General features: G+C 45.8%; 1 protein-coding gene across 1 annotated transcript in view; it reads right to left on the bottom strand.

The window, feature by feature from the left end:
- Positions 1-6,062: 6,062 nt before the first annotated feature.
- Positions 6,063-22,646, bottom strand: part of WWC3 (WWC family member 3) — a 107,825-nt gene continuing 91,241 nt past the window's right edge. Inside the window, 8 exon segments of the mRNA XM_037013425.2 lie at positions 6,063-8,707; positions 10,597-10,724; positions 11,177-11,404; positions 13,129-13,221; positions 15,356-15,520; positions 18,707-18,872; positions 20,692-20,843; positions 21,410-21,583. Of these exon segments, the coding sequence (XP_036869320.2) occupies positions 8,641-8,707; positions 10,597-10,724; positions 11,177-11,404; positions 13,129-13,221; positions 15,356-15,520; positions 18,707-18,872; positions 20,692-20,843; positions 21,410-21,583 (1,173 nt within the window). The 3' untranslated portion in view covers positions 6,063-8,640.

The following is a 22,646-nucleotide window of genomic DNA, read 5'->3' as shown; positions in this document are numbered from 1 at the left end:
AGACATGTTAATAAATACCTCTTGGGTCAAAGGGAAAATATGAAGTGAAATTACATAATTTCTTAAGAATAGAGAAAAAGAAAACTAAATGTTAATTGATAGAGAAAAATGTATACCACTAAATTGTCTTAGCAATAGAAATTTTAAAATAAAAATAAAACATACCCAACTCAACTCAAAAAAGGCAACTAAGTAAGATACAAGAAAACAGGAAGAAGGATTATTGAAAATAAAAGTGGTATTCAATAAATTGTAAGACAGGAAAACAGTGGTACAGTGGAACTAACAAAAACAAAAGCTTGTTCTCTTGTAAAAAAAGGAAAAAAATCCAATAACTACCCTAATCAAGGAAAAATAAGGGAGAAAATACAAACAGAAAAAGTTGGAAATGACAAGATGAAAGGAACCATCAAAATGAAGGAAACGGCCAAACAGCCCTCTGAGCAGCTCTTCACAAATCAATTGGAAAATGTGGGTGAAATGGATCATTTTTTTTTGGTATCATTAATCTACAATTACATGAGGAACATTATGTTTACTAGACTCCCCCCATCACCAAGTCCCCCCCCACAAACCCCATTACAGTCACTGTCCATCAGCGTAGTAAGATGCTGTAGAATCACTACTTGTCTTCTCTGTGTTGAAAAGCCCTCCCTGTGCCCCCCCCTACATTATACATGCTAATCATAGTGCCCCCTTTCTTTTTTTCTCCCCCCTTATCCCTCCCTTCCCACCCATCCTCCCCAGTCCCTTTCCCTTTGGTAACTATTAGTTCATTCTTGGGTTCTGTGAGTCTGCTGCTGTTTTGTTCCTTCAGTTTTCCTTTGTTCTTATACTCCACATATGAGTGAAATCATTTGGTACTTGTCTTTCTCCGCCTGGCTTATTTCACTGAGCATAATACCCTCCAGGTCCATCCATGTTGTTGCAAATGGTAGGATTTGTTTTCTTCTTATGGCTGAATAATATTCCATTGTGTATATGTACCACATCTTCTTTATCCATTCATCTCCTGATGGACACTTAGGTTGCTTCCATTTCTTGGCTATTGTAAACAGCGTTGCAATAAACATAGGGGTGCATATGTCTTTTTCAAACTGGGCTGCCATATTCTTAGGTAAATTCCTAGGAGTGGAATTCCTGGGTCAAATGGTATTTCTATTTTGAGCTTTTTTAGGAACCTCCATACTGCTTTTCACAATGGTTGAACTAATTTACATTCCCACCAGCAGTGTAGGAGGGTTCCCCTTTCTCCACAACCTCGCCAAAATTTGTTGTTGTTTGTCTTTTGGATGGTGGCCATCCTTACTGGTGTGAGATGATATCTCATCGTGGTTTTAATTTGCATTTCTCTAATGACTAGCGATGTGGAGCATCTTTTCATGTGCCTGTTGTCCATCTGAATTTCTTCTTTAGACAACTGTCTGTTCAGCTCCTCTGCCCATTTTTAAATTGGATTATTTGCTTTTTGTTTGTTGAGGTACGTGAGTTCTTTATATATTTTGGATGTCAACCCCTTATTGGATCTGTCATTTATGAATATATTGTCCCATAGTGTAGGATGCCTTTTTGTTCTATTGATGGTGTCCTTTGCTGTACAGAAGTTTTTCAGCTTGATGTAGTCCCACTTGTTCATTTTTGCTTTGTTTCCCTTTCCCGGGGAGATATGTTCATGAAGAAGTCACTCATGTTTATGTCCAAGAGATTTTTGCCTATGTGTTTTTCTAAGAGTTTTATGGTTTCATGACTTACATTCAGGTCTTTGATCTGAAATGGATCATTTTTAAGAAAAATATAACTTAGCAAAATTGACTTCAAGGGACAGGTCTAAAAAGATAAATTTCCACAAAAGAAATAGAGCAGGTGGTTTAAGAGCTCTCCTGTCAAAAATCCCATGGAGCACACCCCGATGGTTTCACACTGGAATTCTCCCTAACTTAGCCTGCCAAGCCAAGAAAAAGAAGAAAAACTTCCACGTTTGCTTTAGGGAGTATAACATTGACCCTCAACCTGCCAAAGACAGCAGGGAAAAAAATTACATTGTATCAGTGCAAAAATCATAAATACAATGCTAGGAAACCAACTGTAATGCACATTAATACCTATATAGCATGACCAAATGGAGTTTATTTTACAGAAGGGTGGTTCTCTATTAGGAAATCCATTAATATCATCCATCATGTTTGTAGAGCTAAGAAGGAAAATCATATGACCGTCTTAGTAGATGGAGAAAAGGAATTTGAAAATATCGAATATTCATTCATGTTAAAAACACAAAGAAAATAGAAATTGATGGATTCGTCTTTGACATGATAAATGTGTGTGTGGTGTGTGTGAAATTCACCTCCTACAGCCAACATTTTATTTAACAGGGAAACACTAGCTTTTTCTCTAAAGCCTAAACAAAAAAAGATCTTTATGTGGGTAAAGACAGAAAATAAAATAGGTAAAAAACTATCAAGAAATATCTAAAATATAAGTGAATAAAACTGTAAAGCATTCCTGAAAGACATAAAATTAGTCTTGAACAAGTAGAAATACATAATGCATTCCTGGATAAAAAGACTCAACATCATAAAAATGTCAGCTCTCCCTAATTCGTAAATTTAATGTAATTCTGGTAACGATTCCATCATTTTTCCCTGCCCCTCAGAGCTAGACAAGTTGATTATAAAATTCATTTGAAGGAACAAATAAGCAAGAACAGTCAAGAAAACAGTGAAAAAGAAGAAAGGAAGGAGGGCCACCAGCCCTAACACATAATAAACCTAACAGCAAGCTTCCATCATCATCATCCATCATTAGACTACGCTGAGCTATCACCTCTCACCTCTGCAAGTGGCAAAGACCCACAACATGACAGCATCCTTCTGGCGACGCTACAAGACAACTGGTTATGTGACGCAACTGAGAACACATCATGGCATACAGGCAGGAGGTGACACCTAACAAAATCCCGTATGCTGGCTTAGCCTTTGACCCACGGAGATCCCATTTCTAGGGATCTGTCCCCAGAAACCCTGGCAAAAATACGAACATATGTCTGCAGAAGGCTTTTCAGTGCTGAATTACTGTTTAATAGCAGAAGACGAGAAACATCAAGAGACCATGGAACGCCCACAACTGCAGCGTACGTAGGTGGCAGGGAAGAGAGCACCTCCATGTACCACCAGGGGGCGTGGGGGCGTGAATGGACATCGCTTGTGGGATGGATGTGAATTTGCGGAGCCGGAAGGCGGGTGGTAGTGGGTTGAATGGTGGCCCCCAAAAAGCTATGTCCCCCTGTAACATGTGAACATGACCTTATTTGGAAAAGAGAGTCTCTGTAGGAGTAACGATCTTGAGAGGAGATCATCTTGGACTAACCGGTGGGCCCTTCAACCAATGACAGGCAGGAGACAGAAACGGAGGTGAGGCGGGTTTAAAGGTGGCAGTGGCAGGGGGCGAGGGCTGTACAGGCCAGACAGCTAGGCCTGCAGCAGCCCCCAGAGGCTGCAGAGGTAGGAAGGAGCCTCCCAGAGGGTCTCCAGGGAGAGCGCTGCCCTGCCGACCCCTTGGCTTCCGACTTGTGGCCTCTAGAACTGTGAGAAGAAATTTCTGCTGTTTTAAGCTACCCAGTCTGTGGCATATTGTTACAGCAGCCAATAGAGATGATAGGGATGTTGGTGAAAAAGCCAGGTAAAGAAACGTGTGTTTGGTGTGCTTCCACTTATCCAAGAGATGGGAGCGAATACAAATGTAGACGTGTATAGATTTGTGTCTGTATACGCAGGCCAACCTGTGCATGTCCCTACAGATATGGAGATGGATTTGCATATACACTTACATGTGCTTATGTCTGCTTATATTCACAAATACCCCATGCAAAGAGGACCAGCTATTCTCACACAGTTGCCTGTAAGGAGAGGGAAGGAATAGGGAAGAAGGGATCTTTGGCTATCCCTTGCTTGGTGTACTTGTCTTTGGAACTGTGTCAATATTTTACATAATTGTAAAATAAAATTTAAAACCCAAAGTGAAGTGAAACACGTGTATCCAACTTTTACCTCAGCCACACAGAAAGGACACACCCAAATACTTTCAAACCTGCTAATTGTAATTTTGACTACACGTTCCTAGTGAGAAACCTGTTAGGGCCTAAAATAACTGCTGCAAGAAAAATGTCAGTTTCCAGTCATCATATAGTGGGTGGTGCTATTCTGAAACTGTGGTGTATGTGTGCGCCATGGGATAAAGCAAATGAGTAATCATGTGATCGCTATCATCCCCTTCGCCTTAGAAAATATTGTCTATTTAAACGGCCTAAAAACAATGGCCAACCTAGTGACAATGAGTAACTCCCTAACACCAAGAAACCAAGTCTCCTGGAGAAGTGACCATTTCCAGTTCAGAGACATCTGGTCATGTGGGATAGCAAGGAAACCATCTAAGACTCTGGAGACATAAAAAAGGCCTCAGGAGGCACCCAGAGAGGTTCCCCCAGCCAAGGATGGGAGAATTTGAACATCAGTAAGGGTAACAACTCCAATGGATTAAAGCACACCAAGCATATGTAAATCATGTGTTAATAATGATACTAAAAATAAAAACCTCCATAAGCCAAAACCAAATTGGTCACCACCGTACTGTGCTAGGAAAAGACTTCGTTATCTTAGAAACTGGTCAATAAAAAAAATAAAGCATTTATCTTGCTTTTCCTATACCACTTGGTAACCAAACCAAAAATTTCTCTTTATAAAGGTATTTCAAAGGAAGTTAAAAAAAATCGATAGAATTAGGATATCACCATTTTGTAACCCTTAGTGAATTAACGGATCTAGGCATTATCAGGTTTAGAATGTTACAAAGAGACACTATAAGCCCTTGATGAACACATGAATGTCTTACCACCCATACACCCCCAAAAAAAGAAAGGAAAAAAATGAAGTGGAATCTGAACAAGCTTCAAGATTCAACAACAGCTTTTTCCCATGATTTATTTATTGGAAAATTTCAGAAGAACATGTTAAACTACACCACAGGGTTACAATCAGCAAAGTTGAGAATGTGGGAAACTTGGAGGCCATGAAACCTTGTTTCTCCCACAAATTATAAGGGTGTATGTGAGTATGATCCTGTAGATTGAAAACAGACACAAAGACAATTAGATGCACTGTATACACCTACTAGGGCAGCTATGAGCAAAATGACATAACAAGCGTTGGCCAGGATGCGTAGAACTTGGAACTCTTGGGCACTGCTGGTGGAAAGGTAAAATGGTGCAGCTGCTTTGGAAAACAGCCCAGCAGTTTCTTCAAAAAGCTAAACATAAGAGTCACCATATCACCAACCAATTCCACTTTTAGGTATAGACCCATCATGCACAACTTGAACACAAACGATCATAGCAGCCTTATTCATAATAGCCAAAAAGTGGAAGCAACCCAAATGTCCATCAACCAATGAATGGATAAACAAGGTGTGGGGTAGCCATGTAATGGAATAGTGTTCAGCCACGAAAAGGAGTGAAGTCCTGATACACACAGATGGATGAACATGGAAAACATTATGCACAGTGAAAGAAGCCAGACCCAAAAAGCCACATATTGAATGATTATAGGAAATGTCCAGAATAGGCAAATCCAGAGACAGAAAGCAGGTTGGTAGTTGCCAATAAAAATTCCAATAAACAGACCATATTTGGATTATGTTTAGTTAAAAACAAAGACATGAGACAATTGGAAAGATGAGCCCTGGATGTTTAATGACATCAAGGATTACTAAATGTTAAGATGTAGTAAGGATATTGTGCATATGTTCACTCTTCTCTTTTAGCGATACATACTGAAATACAGCTGCACAGACAAGGTGTCTGGGAGTTGCTTCAGATCACATGAGGGGACACAGGCAGCGGTGTGGCCGAAACAAGATTGGCCATGACTGGGTCATGCTGAAGCAGGGGAGGGCAGTGTGTATGTTCATTTGACTATCCTATTTTTATACCTCTATTTTTATGTTGAAAAAATTATATATTTATATATTTGACTCTCTGTAATTACATTTAAAAAAACCACACATTTCCATTTTGTTCTAAAGGCAGGCTAGTTTAATTTCATAGAAGAAATACTTTCAAACAATACAAATGACATAATTAGCAAGAACAGTGACAAAAAGAGATGAATACTAAGTATAATTTAACCACAACGAAAGGTTATTTATTTCAGCGATGACAGTCCCATGATCAGATGAAGAGAAGCCCAGATTCCCTTTTACTCATTGTACTGTTTCTAAAGAACCCTAGTGGCAGACCTGGCAGAACTTTCTTATCACAAGGCACAATTAGGGACAAATTAAAACAGAAGCTGAAAACAACCCTTAAGACGAAAGGACTTGACTTTTCAGACACATGGATTATTTTCTGAGGGCAGCAACCTTAACTAGTCGAAGCTGAGAAATCAAGTCGTGAATGAGAAGCCAACTGGGTGCTCCGCGTCCGCTGTCGCTGTGCACGTGCCCTTTGAGGCTGGAGGGAGGGAGAGAGGGGCGGTGGGCAGGACACCGCTCCCGCTCCCGCCCTGGTCTGGCTTTTCTTTCATCACTCCCTATGGTCCCCGCCAGCTGCCACAGCACGCGACAGGCGCGGGAGGGGGAGCAATGCCTGCAACAGGCAGCGTGATGCCTCGGACTGACACCAAAGCAGGAGCTGCACTTGTTTCTGGGGGGCAAAGGGGGCTTTAAAACCCGGGGTGGGCGGGGAAGCACTCTGAACAGAAATCTGCATGTACTGGCAGTGAACTTGGTTTGAAAACCCACTGGAGGGCTTCCCACATTGGCAAGGGGGTACTCCTCACTACTACTTTACAGGGGTCGGCAGAAGAGCTGCCCCGACCCACCAACCCGCTTAAGGCTTCCTGCAGCTGCTAAAGAACAGCTGCCAGGCGGGGCGTCCAGGGGACTCTCTCGCGCCTGCAAGCCAGGCGCCGGGTCCGAAGTTATTTGCCCTCCACACGCCCGCAGGCGAGTCTGCTCTGGAGTTTAAAGTTTCAATAGCTGGGGCATCGGCGACACTGCGGCAGGCCACTTCTGGCAAGGACCCACATTTTATGTGTCTCTACCTCTGTTGTGGGTATGGACACACAGAAATTGGTAAAAAAGAAAAAGAAAAAGTGCATCAAGAGGCAGAAATACATAGCGCGAGATGACAGCCGTGAGAAAGCAGAGTGTTCGGTCTTACCGCCCTGGCAGACTTCACCGCCCGTGATCGGCTGCATGTCAATGAAATGTTTTTACAAAATTCATTTTTAATAAATGTACAGAGGCAGGTAGGGTAGAGCGGGGCGGGGGACAGACTACTGAAAGGGTGCGGCACCACGAGGGGGCTGCGGGCGGGGGCTCCGCGAGGGCTCTGCTGCCTTTCCGTTTCCTGTGACCCACCTCGGGGACGTGTTCAAGGCCTCAAAAAGGAGAGTGCATTTCATAGGTAATAATTATGTATTAGGCAGAATATATCACTTGGCATTTTAAAGGAATAATGGTATATTTTCATTACATAAAAATTTTCTTTCCTAATGAGCTAGTTCTAAGATTCTTGAGAAAAATTGAGTAGACTCCCATATGGTGGGGGTGGGGAGCGTTTCAAGTCAAATTGAACACTCTCCTGTAAGTGATTCACTGGGTCACTGTAGTTACCAAATATGCTTCCTTCCACAAGAAAGTGCCTTCAAAGGTTAGCATGTCCGTGTCAAAATTGCTACGTCCATCAGTGGGTTCACTGATCCCCTGAAAACGCATGTGCCGCTGCCTTCAGGATGGGGCAACAGGGCAGTAGCTCCCCCAGCACCTTCCTCATCAGTGGCGATCAGACAGCAGGGACAAAGCTGGGGCTGCGGTGGCCTGGTGGAAGTGGGCAGTGTGGATGGCTACTGTGGACGGGCAGGCTAATGCCTAGGACCCCCGGGGCTCTGTGGCCTGCTTCAGATGCACAGTGGGCACAAGAAAGCACAGAAACGAGAGGCGATCAACACCCAGGCCACCTGGGAGGCTGAGCTCTGCAGTGCACTCGGCCTGTGAGCTATGACTGAGCCACTGGAGCTGAGGTCTTAACACAGCACGGAGTGTGAAAGTGTAGCACATACACACAAATGCACATGCGAGAAACAGAGTGACCAGCTTAGCACATGCTGTCAGATTTCGGGTGTCAGACACAGAACCGGCCCCAGAGTTCCATTCTAGTGCATGACAAATACCGAAGAACAAAACTTCAATCTTAAAATACATCTTAAAGTCAGTATTTTCCTTCAAGGAAAAAACAGTACTATAAATAAATTACAATACAGTGAATTTGCCTGAACTCACTTTGTTTCTGTCTTCCAGCCTTTAAGTCAAATAAAACAGCATAAAAACTGTACACTCTTTAACATGATAGTTGATCTTTTATAAAATAACCTGTCTTCAGAGATGTCAATTTCACAACAAGGAAAAACCAAGCCCTGTTGCCGTCACTATTATAAAATATATATGTATAGATATATGCGTTTTTTTTTTACAAAATGTGTATATTAATAGCTTTGCACAAATATTTTAAAGACAAATTTAGCTAGTCTAAGAACTTCATGAAAATAAAACAGGCCGATAAATACTTCATGTGTACAAAGCACTACATCAAACATCATCGGCAGGCAGAGGAGGTACATTAATCCTTGGTCTTGTAAAAAATGCTATCTTCTCCCTGGAATTGGAAAGAGTTACAGATTAGAGGCTGACATAAATGCAGTGAAACCTAGTGAGAAGCTCACGTATCAATGATAACTTTCTTACTCAGAACAAATTGAATCTCAACCACCAACACATCTGTCTGTATAGAGATACCCTCAATTGTGACAGAAGTTATGAAACTCCATGAGGGTAAGGGTTTGTCCTCCAGTGCCTGGCCCAGTGCCAGGTATTGAATGAATAAATACATGAAAAACGATCCAAGTAAAGGAGTTCTACATCAAAATTAAAGGGAGACAACGATAATGTTTTATGTTCTTTTGTGAGGGCGAAGTAAAAATTCAGGGTATAAAAAAAATTGAGGCTAGAAGGCACATATTATTAAGCCATAAAAGAAATGAAATATTTTTGTAACAACATGGATGGAGCTAGAGGGTATTATGCACAGGGAAATAAGCCAGGCGGAGAAAGACAAGTACCAAATGATTTCACTCATCTGCGAAGTATAACAACAAAGCAAAAACTAAAGGAACAAAACAGCAGCAGACTCACAGAACCCAAGAATGGACTAACAGTTACCAAAGGGAAAGGGACTGGGGGGATGGGTGGGAAGGGAGGAATAAGGGGAATAAGGGGCATTATGATTAGCACACATAATGTGGGGGGGTGGGCACACGAAGGCAGTAGAGCACAGAGAAGACAAGTAGTGATTCTACAGCATCTTATTACACTGATGGACAGTGACTGTAATAGGGTATGTGGGGGGGACTTGATAATAGGAGGGAATCTAGTAACCACAATGTTGCTCATACTAAATCTGAGCATAAGATTATATATCAATGATACCTAAATAAAAATAATTATATATATATATATATATATATATATGAATGGATGGAATGAATGAAATTCCAGCACATGCTGCAACAAGGACGAACTGCAGAAACGTTATCCTAAGTGAAAGAAGCCAAACACAGAAGCCCACACATGGCCAGACTTCTCTTGTATGAAACATCCAGAACTGGCAAAGCCACAGAGACAGACAGCAAGCAGACAGGTGGCTGCCGGGGCTCGGGGGGAGGGAGGAATGGGGAGTGACCGCATAACGGGAATGGGGCTTCCTTTTGGGGGTAACGAGAACGTTTGGAAACTAGATAGTGAGGGTGGCTGCACAACAGTGTCAATGTACTAAATGCCACTGACCTGTTCACTTTAAAACGGTTACTTCTATGCTACATGAAATTCATCTCAATTTTCTAAAAAGTCAGACACAAAAGATTATACCTGTAACTATGTAATTCTCATTAAAAAAAACAAAAACAGGGAAAACTAATCTATGCCATTTAAATTCTCCAGACAGTGGTTACTCTGATGTGGGAAATCTGGGGGTGCTGATACCATTTGAGTCTTGCCACGGAGTTTGTGGCAATTAACTGAACTATTTTACATACACGATATGCGCACTTTGCTGTATCTATATTATATTTCAATCAACAGTTAAAAAGGCAAAGGTGATCATATATGTACATATATTTACATCACTGTGTTTAAAATAGCAAACACTTGGAAAGAAGCAGGTTACAAAAGTTAGGTAAATTATATCTATTAGATGAGACATTACAGCCAAAAAAACAGATTGTGTGGCAACTCAGCGTATTTTAATTTTTAAAAAGCAAAATGCAAAATTGAACCTACATTATGATTACAAGCAGCATGAAAAAAAAAAACAGTGCCTAGGAAAGAAGATCAGAAGAAAACATCAAAAGGCTAATAGCAGAGGAGATTCCTGTTTGGTTCCCACTTCCCGTGGTTTTTTTTCAGTATTACTTTACATCTTACAATGACAAAGGTACAAACGTAAAATGAAGGGACAGTGAGGCCTACAGCTTCCCACTTTCTCCCTACCTGAAGGTCTGCACTTGGAGGGGCTCTCTGTGGTTCTGCCCTCGAAGCTGGCAGACCCCTTTGGAGGCCTTCTTCAGCATCTTCTCAGCTGCCTGTTCTTGATGGAGGTCAAGTTTGGTCTGTCTTGTCTAAAACAGCAACATCGGAGGACAAGATGTTTTTACTTCCTGTTTTACAGAATTATGAATGAAGCCACTCCCAGCCCTGGGCCCCAGCGGAGAGAAAGGCCTGGCCCATCCACTGCTCACAGGGATGCTTCACGGGAGCTACACTGGGGTCACAGCCTTGTAGGGGACCCCAGAACATTCCACCACAAAGCAGGGAGCGGGGATGCCAGCAGGAGGGCGGGTGATCCTCCCTCCGGCCTCCCACCCTGGGGCAGCTGCAAAGTCCATAGGTGGGCGTTGGTGCCACATCGGACACCAGCCGCCCTGCATGGAGTGAGAGACCCGGCTCCTTAAGATGAGCGCTTGGATTGTTTAATTTCAGTTCTAGCATCTGAAATGCTTACTTCAGAACCCAACTACAACTGGAGCAAATGGCAATGGCCACGACCAGGCAGACCCAGGATGCCTCTCACCTGCCTCTCTGCCTCCTTCAGCAGACTCCGGAAGCGCTCGTCCCGCAGCACCCAGTGCGGGAGGTCAGTCTGGCCTCGGAGCTGGGCGTCTTCCAACCGCTGCCTTAGTTCCCGAAGGGTGCAGATCTCTTCATTCAGCTGCCTCTGCCGCGTCCTCGATGCCTGGAGATCCAGCTCCAGGTCCAGGGAGGTACGGGCCATGATGTCGGCCAGGGAGGACCTGCAGGACTGCAGGAGACAGCAGCTGTAAGCATACACGCTAACCAGGCCTGCGGCGCCGTTTAGCCTACTGGAAGGTTCTTCCACGGAAGACAGGTGAAGCACGGTTATCGGAGAGGTGTTTCTCTACGCGTGGTCCAATGTTAAAAAAAACCACAGATCTGGGTGAGATTAACTTAAATTTGCAGTTTGATATCATGTTAGTGACACCGATTATTTTCTTTAATGACATCCTAAGTGGAGAAAAAATGTGGAGAAATAGACTGTCTCATATGGGGCTGGCAGGATCAAAAAAGGGCACAATCTTTCTGAAGTTATATTTGATAATACGTATCAAAAGCCAAAAAAACGTGCATTTTCTTTGGTTCTGAAATTTCATTTGACTTATATCTGAAAGGCAGAACTAATGAGGTGCAAAAGTGATCTAGTTAAGTTTTATGACAGAAAAAACCCAAAGTATATAAGAGGAAACTGATCAAATAAATTACAAGGCCAGCACAAAATGCAGCCATTGTAAAAAGTTGAAAATATATATTGACATGGAAAATCTTAAACAGTCCACTGAGGGGGGAAAAGCATGTCATAAAACATGAGCGTCTTTTGTTTAAAAAAATTACACATACACACCCATGCATGTACACACACACACATGCAAGCTGTCAAAACCTTTCCTCCCCATTTAAGCCTCAAGTGAAATCATTCATATTCAAGCAAAGTTCAAAGATGAGAAGAGAATTTTGTATGCAGAGTTGAGAGCAGTACTTCCTATCTGATGGGACACAACCCTGGGAGTGGCAGTTACAGCAACGAAACCAGGAATGCGTAAGCACATCAGCGCTGTTCAGTGGACGGAGGAGCTGTATGCTTTTTCACACATATAACACTGTTTTGCACATACAGAATTTAAATGCAAATATAAGATATAACTTAATAAGTAAAAATTCACTTAAAAGCACAGCTGAATTTGTCATAGAGTTCAGTGGGTCTCATGCAGGAGTGACTTGGCCCTACACAGGTCACTTGGCAATGTCTGGAGACATTTTTGGTTGTCACACCTTGGGGGAGAGGGTGCTACTGGCAGCTAGTGGGACAAGGACAAAGATGCAGCTCGACATCCTCCAGTGCGCGGGGCGTGCCCTACAACAATGACCCAGTACAAAATGTCAGCAGTGTTGCCGCTGAGAAATACTTCTGCAGGTGAATTATGTGTTCTATCATTCTCCATCAGTGGTTACCCTGAATGCAATGGCCACATGGAAATCTGGGTTTCTTTTTTCTTCAAAAGAATCCTTGCCCAGAAAAGACAGGAAACCACTAGCTCACAAACTAAAAACAGCAAAACTTTGTGAATGGGTGTGATGTGGAGAAAAATCTCGAAGAGTAAAGAGAATGAAAAGCATAGAAGACTCCTGTGTAGGAGAATGCTCTATGTTGAAAAGCTCAAATTTCTAACCTATCAAAAAAGAAAAAAGAATCTTTTATATAGGATGGTTAATTTGTTATATGTAAAATGTAAAGATGATGAATTATCTTAGGTCATGACATTATCTTAAGAAATTAAGAAATGTTAGTAACATTGACATTACATACACTTTCAAAAATTTCATCTAAGTAAACAAGGATATAAATATATTACCTTTTAAGTAACATTACCTGAAATATGAGCTTTTAGGGTGTGTAAAAATAACTCCCTGAATAAGTATAAATTCCATGTTAATTTATGTGGCACACACCTGCTTATAGCGAAGAGTTCGTCTTTCCAGAGTATTTCGGACAAAGGGGGACTTCCGAGGCAGCGTTGAACTGTCGCTGTCACTACGGTAAAGCTGCACAAAGAGAATGATGCTCAGAAGCACTTTCTCAGAAACTCAGTATGCATTCTGTCTGTGTGCTCAGAAGTGGATCATGCCCCTTCTCCTCACAGGTACTCAAACACGTAGGACACAGTGCTTTTACCAGGACTTATCAGTTAAAGTAAAATGTATACAAGAGTTTCCAGGACAATGAAAGAAACAATACAAACCGACCTCGCCCTCCTTAATGTCCACCAACTGAAGCACAGGCTTCCAGGCTAATCAAGTGAACAAATTCTGTCCTCTCAATACCATCTGTGACTTGGTACGACATGTGACGCTCATGAAAGCCAGCACCATCCTCTGCACCTTTTGCTTTTCATCAATCATTCTCATTTGCTATATTTCTGGCTTTGGCAAGAGCTGGGGAAAAAATGCCTCCCAAAAAAAGAGACTTGTTCCCCGCAGTAGGACAAGCCAACACTACTAACGCCCACTCTGCTGGTCACAGTAAAGGGCTGCTTTTAAAAAGAAAAATAAATAATGCCTACTTTCTGGAAGCCAAGATATTATGTATTTCATTTGGTGGTGGGTGTTCGCTTCAGGATCAATGTGTACCAGTGTGTAGGCCAAAGTCCTTGCCTCCCTGGCCTTGTTTTCCATGCCAATTAACCCAAAATACTTAGGAAACACAGCAGCAGGGCAACTTACAGCCCCCACTGCCCACCATTACAAATGCAAACACACAGAGCCCTCTAAGAGCACCACCAGGAAGTGCATGCTTTTAGCAGGGCACAGAACAGAGCATAGGCATTGGAAACCTTTCCAGGGGAAGCAAAGGACCTCCCCCTTTACGGACAGTCCCTGCTAGCAATGTGACTTATGGTGGGGTCCCTGGGCCATCAGCTTGATCTCTGGAGGGGCTGGAGACTAAGGTCAGCCATGGAAGCCACTGGCTATGCCTTCACGACAAACCCTGGCCACCGTGGGGCAGCCGTGCCTGGCAGTACTCCCGGCAGGTCCTCTCTCCCAGCAGCGGCGGACGACCAGAACTGCCCACACAGCGCCACTGCAAGAGGACTGGAGGCCGTGCCTCGTCCGTCTGGCCTGAGCACTGCCCCACGTGCCTCTTCCCTCTGCCAACCTTGGCCTGTATCTTTCCACTGTAAGAAGCGGTACTCAAGAGAATGGTTTTCCCGAGTTCTGTGAGTCCTGGCAAATTACGGAGCCTGAGAGTGGGCTCGGGCCTGCACAGCACTCCCACGGCTCCCGGGGGGCTCGGGCGGCTCCCCGGTGGGATGGAGCTTCCGCTTTGCCCCAGCAGAGCAGCTCTTCAGCAGCCTCTCTGAGGGAAAGGAAGGCACTTTCTCACCAAGCTCAAAGGCAGGAAGGGTCAAAGCTCTCCTCAATCCAAATGGAAGGCCGCTGCGTCACGACCATTTATCCTTAAAATTCCCATCTCTTTCCTAGTCTGAGCTGTCACTGTCACACTGCCGCTGTCTCCCACCTCCCACATGCTGCCGTCTGCAAGGACCACGGCAGGCTGGGCCTCCTGCTCGACCTGTGTCAGGGCTCAACATCAGCACCACCTGGAGGGCTTCCCAAAGCTCGCGCGCCCAGGCCCCGGCATTCTGCAGAGCCACTCCACGGGACTTGCTTGCAAGGTGCAGCCAAGGCTGAGACCGCCCAGTGGTCCCCTCCCACTAGGGTGTGAATCTACACATGGGGTCAGCACCCAGTGCCTCCGCACCCTGAGTCTTCCAAGCTGACTCCTGACACAGCTCAATTCAGGGTGTCTGTCCACTGAGTGACCAGCTTCCCAATCTCAACCCAATTCAGGACGTTCCCTGTTCCAACTTGCCATTCCCTAGACTGAGGTGGACATAATGAGTCATGCTGCTGCCTGCCCATGAGCTGGCGTGTACGCGACCTGGTAAGTCTGGAGAGAATGGCATTAGACTCCTGAGGAAACCCAGAGTTGATCTGCACGGGGTGAAGGGGAGATGAAACCACAATGCCCATTTTACCCAAACATGCATGGTACCCATTTATTGCTATTATTGGCAAGGACACATGCCTTTCAGCAAAAATAGTAAAGATAAAACACAACAAGGGAGAAAAAGAAAAGAAAATGATCCAGACAGGTGGCAGAGGAATTCCAACTTACCCGGCACACATACTGGCTTCGTGCCCCAGGTGAGAAAGTCTGTGAGCGGACAATCGTGCTGCTCCGAACAAAAGGCGACCCGCGGGCCCTGCGGCTGGGCCTCTCTTTTGGAAGACTCGTCACTTCTTCCAGGAAGAGGTCTTCTGTGTTAGTTTCCTTATCCACCTAAATAGTAGCTCATTATTAGCATGACTTTTTCTAGAACACGAGCAATCAACTTCACGTGAACTGTCCTTGCCTTCCCTACTTGGGAGCCCTGACATTTCTCACTTGCCACATCCCAGACGGAATTTCTGCTATTCCCCTCCACACACACACACCTCCCTCCTCTTACAAGGATCTCTACTTTCCATTTCCATTTGTTGGTGTGAAAAACATCTTCACATCATCCTGGCCTCTGCTCTCTTTCACACACTCCACATCTGGTCCAAGATCAGATTCTGTTGGCTCCACGTGAAGTATGTTGTGACCACTTGTCACCAGCCCTCCGTTTGGGTCACCACCACCTAGTGCCTGACGAGTGCTATAGGCTTCTCACCGGCCTCCCCAGTTCCACACCACCTACCCCTTCAGTCTCTTCTCAACCCCGCAGCCAGGGAGACCCCAGCAAAACTGAAGGTAGACCCAGCAATTGCACTCATAGGCAGACCCAAGAGAACTAAAAACAGATGTTCAAATAAATACTCACACATGAATGTTCACAGCAGCATTATTAGAACAGCCAAAAGGTGAAAACAGCCCAAATGTCTGGGGATGGATGCATGGATGAGCACAATGTGTGTGCTAGCACAAGGGGATGCCACTCAGCCACGGGAGGCAGTGTGGTGCTGGCACCGCCTCACACCAGGAGGCTGAGAGAAGGAAGCCAGTCCCCAACAGCCACACACTGTGTGACTCCATTTACATGAAATGTCAGGAATAGGCAAATTCATAGAGAAAGAAAGCAGATGGCTGGTGGGCTGGGGATGGGGGAAAGGGGATGACGTCTCATGGGTTCAGGGTTTTACTCTGGAATGATGGAAACGTTTCACAACTAGGTAGAGTGCTGGTCACGCAAGATTGTAACTACTAAATGCCCCTGAACTGTTCGCTCTGAAATGGTTCATTTCATGCCAAAAAAGGATGTTAGAAAAATCTCAACAAAAAACCTTAAGTCAGATCATGTCACCCCTGAGCTCAAAACCATCCACCAGTTTCCCAACCATTTTAGAGAAAAAAGAGTTCCGAGCTGGCCCGCGTGATCTGGCCCTTTCTCTCCCTCTGTCCCCAGCTCCAGGTAGCCTCTGCCCCGGCCCCGCTCTGCCCCCAGCCTGCACCCGCAGCTCCCTACACCTGGCCTCTCTTCCCCAGGCCAGCTCAAGGCTCTCGAGCCTCCTTCCCTTAGGCCTCTGCTCAAAAACTGCCTTCTTAGTGAGGCTTCCATGACTTACCTTTGTTTTTTTATTGTAAAAAACACACAAAATTTACCTTTTTACCCATTTGTCAGTGTAGAGCTTAGTAGTGTTAAACATATTCACATCATTCACTGGGAAACAGACTAGAACATTTTCATCTTCCCAAACTGAGACTTTGTCCCATTAAACCACTCCCCTATTTCCCCTTCTCTCTAGCCCTTGAACCACACTTCTACTTCCTGTTATCTATGAATTTGCTTGCTCTACGGACCTCATGTAAGTGGAATTCTACAATATTAGTCCATCTATGACTGGCTTACATCACTTAGCACAATCTTCAAGGATCATCCATGTTGTAGAATTAACAGGGTTTAGTAGTAACAGGATTTCCCTCCTTTTTAAGGTTGAATAATAGCCATATGGATAGATCACATTTTCTTTATCTACTCATCCATCAGTGGACACAGGTTGCTTCTACTTGCTGGCTGTTGTGAATAATGCTGCCTAAGAACACGGGTGTGCAAGTATCTCTTGGACACCCTGCTTTCACTTCTGGATATATATCCAAATATGGGGTTACTGGATCATAGGGCAGTTCTATTTTTAGTCTTCTGAGGAAACTCTGTACAGTTTTCCATAAAGGCTATGCCAGTTCACAACCCCAATTTTTCGAAAATGTAAATGCAAATTTATATTTCTAAATAAAAACCCTTTCTGAAAGAGTAAATCTTTCTAAACCTGCTTCCCTAACATCTTCTCCTCCAGCAGCCCCTCTGACTATCTCAAACACTGTTGCATTTGACTGATTTACCCTGTCATTGGCTGTCTTGCCCCCTGAGGGCAGGACTTCCCATTTCCTTTCTTTGCTGGTGCATCTGTGACACCTAGCGGCTGCCCACTTACACGTACAAAGTGGGAAAGTGAGCAGGCAACTATGATGAAGAGCTAACAATTGGGGAAGGCAGGTGCAGGATATATGGTTATACTTGTATTATTCTAGCAGCTTTTCCATAGATCTGCAGTGTTTCAAAATTAACATGTGGGATGGGGAGCACACACCAAACAAGCTTCCCACAGCTGTTCCCCGATTCGGGCCAATGCTTTTAAAGGGCTCGGTCAAGTTGGGCCACAGTGATGCCTGGCCTCTACCCAAACCAGTTCCCCAGAGGTGCCGCCTGGCCACTGCCGCATGGGAGCTGTCCAGGGCCGACTGCACTCTCTCAGTACTTGTGCTCTGGGGTGAGGGTAGGCACCAGGGTGATCAAATGTTTTGATGGGTTGAGGGGTTTGGGAAAAAAGTTTCAATAGGGCATTGATTCCGAGTCTCCCAACCTCACTGGCTTCCTTAGACATTTTGTCACTGCGAACATGAAAGACTTCCTCACCGGAGGTGTGGTGATGAGCACAGCTAGGATCAGGTGAACAGAAGGGCCAGAGGATGCTTTGCTGTGCTCAGTATGGCAAAAGGACAAAAGCAGTTCAATCATCCAAAATCTTAGGGACCCAGGAAACATGCTGAGCCACACGGGGCCTCAGGATGGGAAGGGAGGGGATTCACCACCAGATGGCGTATGAAGGAGTAAAAATCTACCCCAGTAAATTGGAGTTGTCCTTCCTTTTTAATCTAAGGTGCACAGACACTTCTAAGGTACCTGCCGTGCCCACGTGGAGCCAATTACAGCTCTTGGGCATTCACTGCTCTCTTCAGCTCTCAGCACCATCCTGTTTAGCTATCGGCCCTGACCCAACAGCGCCGTCAGGTTTCCTGCTGCCCCCATGGCGTGTCAGGCGGGTCTGCAGGTGCGCCACATGGCTCTGCTCTGCGTGAGCCTGGTGGCTTTGGCTTCCTCCGCCTGCCGCTGCCCTCATGGCTCACACGCTATCCTCCCTGGCCAGTGCTCATGGGGGGTGGCAAAACATCCGGGGCCCATCAAACCCCTTCAGCTCTTGTACTCACCTTAAGAAGTGGGGGCTGGAGTTTCTCGGGGCTGTAAGGGTCTGCCTGGCCAGCACACACATGTCCGTGGATGGAGTGGACACCAAGGCAGCAGGGCTCTGGGTGCGGGGGGCTGGTCTGGGTGCAGCTGCTGCAGCCACTATCCACCGAGTCGGCCTGCCAGCTCCTACAGGTGGGCATTGCCAAAGCCCACAGGACAGGCATCAGGGTGGCCTTCTGGGGTCTTTGTCTCCTTCCCCAGCACACCCTTCCCTGCCCACCTTGTTTTCTGTTCTCCTTTATTAGTCAATTTTATTAATGTGGGAATTGGAACAGATGCTAAAAGCTCTTCAGGATTTTGTTTTTCTTTCTCACTTTGTGGTTCCCTCTCTTTCCTCACCTTCCCATGAGTGATACATCCTGTGTAACCGCCATTAAATTTGATACAAAACCACTCACTAGAGCTGCGGGTGTCAGAAAAATAAAATATAGCATTGCTTATAAAACTGGAGGAAAAAGAAGTATATCAAGGGACTGAGTTCATTGTTGCCTTCAGAGCAGCAGAGAGGTCCAGGAAGCCCCACCTGCTTCCAATGACTGAAGACAGTTGCTTTCCTGCAAAGCCTAAGGGCCTGTATGTTTGTAGGGAATCCAGTGCCACTGGGCCTTTCATTACAGGCACTTGCCTGTCTGCACCACCCAGCTGAAGATGCCAGAATCCTGGACCCCCCTCCCCAAGCCACGCCCAGCTTCCCACCCACCTGAGTGCACCTCCCCATCTGCCAAGCACGTTCCCTAAAATAAATTCCTCTGTAAAATAAATTCAGGGAGAGCTATTAGGAAGCAGCAGGAAGCTTTGGAAGCACCACGTTCTTTATGGAAAAACATGGAAGTAAAGCAAGAAAGTGCCTCTAGAAAGGATCAGACAGAAACCAGTTCCCTCCAGGTGCTTGTTCACCTGAATTATTCCTCCATGGCAGACAGGTCTATGGCAAGTCTAGGAATTGCCAACAGGCTGGTTCAGGTAAAACATAAAGGGACATAGTGTGATACCACTTAGAGGAAATGCCCAGAGGAAGCAAGTCCACTGAGATCACAAGGAAATTGGTGGTTGCCAGGGGCTGGGAGGAAGGGGGCTGACTGCTAATGGGTGTGGGGTTTCTTTCTAGCATAATGAAAATGCCGTAAAATTGACTGTGGCGATGGTGGCATGACTCTAAGACTATACAAAAACCATGGAATTGTCCACTTTAAATGGGTGAATTGTATGATAGGGAGATATCTCAATAAAGAAGTTTTTAAAAACACTTAAAAGGGACTTACTGTATCCAGTCCTGCAGAGTGGACCACTGGGTAGTCCCACTCATTAAGAGGCATTGGAAAAACAGCAGCAGACTCACAGAACCCAAGAATGGACTAACAGTTACCAAAGCGAAAGGGACTGGGGAGGATGGGTGGGAAAGAGGGGATAAGGGAGAAAAGGGGGCATTATGAATAGCACACATAATGTAGGGGGGGACACGGGGAGGGCTGTACAATACAGAGAAGACAAGTAATGATTCTACAGCATCTTACTACGCTGATGGACGGTGACTGTAATGGGGTGTGTGGTGGGGACTTGATGATAGGGGGAGTCTAGTAAACATAATGTTGCTCATGTAATTGTAGATTAATGACACCAAAAAAAATTAATAAAGAACTGTTGTCAAAATTGCCAAATTAAAAAAAAAAGAGGCATTGAGGGACAAAAAGAAGGTGGACTGCTTAACCAGGGGTTGGGAAACACGTGACTGGCATTACCCTATCGGATTCACACAGTATTCCCAGTATGCATCCCTCCGTCTGGGCAGTGGTTTGCAGAGACGCCCTGCACATTCTACACTGGCGACTGCACCCAAAGGCACAGCTCCCGAGACAGCAGCCTCAGCCCCAAAAGCAGGCTTCATGTGCAGCCTCTCTGGGGGCCTGGCGGCAAAGGCGCCACCAGGGGGCCAGTCTGCCTTTACCTCTCTGACGCGGCCTCGGCCTGCTCCTCCTTCCGCTCCATCTCCAGGATCTCCTCCTCCGTGTATTCCAGCTTCACCCGCTCCTCGGCCAGCTCCTGCTCCACCGCCTGCAGCTGGGCCGTGGTTCTCGCCAGCAGCACTGTCACCGCGTCCTGCCAGGGGGACAGGGCGTTTCTGTGGACCGGCACCAGCCCGCAGCCCCTCGCTGCCAAGTAGAAGCAGGCCCAGAAGCGGCGCCTCCTGCTGCCAGAGTCCCTGCTGCCCGAGGCTCCACAGCCTGCATCCCGTCGCCCGCCGCCCGCGTCCCCACCGCCCGCCTCCTGCGTCCCCACCACCCCCGCAGCCCACATCCCCACCACCCACCTCCTGCGTCCCCACCGTCCCCACAGCCCTTGTCCCACTGCCCACATCCCCTCCACAGCTGCCAGTGCCCTCTGGCTCTTCAAGGGGAGAACCCGCCCCCTGGTAACAGCAAGACGGAAACTTGGCCTTTCCGCAGAGCTCTGTGGGCTCCAAGTGGAAACCAACGCACCACTCACTCCGGGTCACTAACATGCTTGCACTAAATGACGGCCACAAATGCCCATATATACCAATAGGCCCCATTCTGACCTCCCATGAGACTCCGCCTCACTGCCCCCAGGTGCTAAGGCTAAGCTCCACAGATGTGTCTTAGGCCTTTCCCTGGTCAAAGCCAGCCCGCCCAGGCCGCACCCACCGTCTTCCCGGGGGCGCTGTGCCCCGGGTCCCCAGCGGCGCTCTCTCCTGCCCGCGGCCGCCCGCTGGCCTTCGCCCGGGCCGGCTCGGCGCTGCTGAACACCTGGACTGAGTACCAACGCAGCTGCATTTCGCTCGAACCGTCACAGTCAGCCAGGTTAATCTGAGCAATGCCCTGCACGGGTGTTAAAAAGCAGAACAGGCCCTGAAAGCCTTCACCTTAACCATAAGGGGATCTCTTAAAACATCAAGGTCACCCTTGATCCTAACAGGAAACATAAAATGTTTCCTTGCCATTCAAAGGACTGCAATAAAATGAAAGTGCCCACAGAGTATCCTCACAGGGGCAGCTCCTCAACTGCTGGCTTATCCCAGTGAGAAAGTGCTGGAGGGGGAGGGGAAGGGGCAGGGACAAGGGGAAGGGGCAGAGAACAAAGGACCCTGGAGCAGTGGGTCAGGGTCAGGGTCTGCCACTGGATGAGACACTGATTCTCCCAGGAATCTTTGAAATAAGAGGATTGGGTGAACTCTACCATCTCTAATTCTGCTACTGAGGGGCGAGACTAGGAGGGAAAATTCCAGCCTCAGGAAGAAACCACCTGGCTGCCAACTCCTGGGCCTGGCATTGCATGGCTGGGGTACTGCTCATGCTCTTAGTTCTGGGGCAACTAGATAAAACAGAGGACATCCAGGTAAACCTGAACTTCAAAATAGACAATGGGTTTTTTTTAAGTATAAGTATGTCCCAAATACTGCATGGAGTGTACTTATAATAAAAGTTTCCCCAGCATTCTTGAAATTCAAATTTAACTGACTATCCTATATTTTTATTTGCCAAATTTGTCAACTCCACTCGGTTCCCTTGACTCAAAATGAGGAAAATATAGAAGCTGTCACATAGTAGTTTTACAAGTTATTAGTTATAGTTATAACTAATATAGTATATAATATAAAGTATAAAACACTTGACAATATAAATGGCTTTATCACCCCTTTGTGTACTTCCAGTTACAGAGAACAGTTAACGTAGTGACAATTCCTAAGCAACCCACCACAGGAAAAAGGGAGGAGGAGAGAGAGAGAGGGAGAGAGGGAGCTAGAGCCGAAGAAAGGAGAGAGGCAGGCTGACAGACTAAGAAAGGCAGACAAAAACGGAGAGCGTGAGAGCGAGAGAGAGTGAATGACGACGGATAGAGACCCGGAAAATAATGAAGTACAAAGGGTGGGTGGGGAGATGA

This window comes from Manis javanica, chromosome X (assembly GCF_040802235.1).
Source record: "Manis javanica isolate MJ-LG chromosome X, MJ_LKY, whole genome shotgun sequence".
Lineage (NCBI taxonomy): Eukaryota > Metazoa > Chordata > Mammalia > Pholidota > Manidae > Manis > Manis javanica.
The sequence above is the reverse complement of the archived record's forward strand: the minus strand, read 5'-3'. Positions and strand labels throughout refer to the sequence as shown.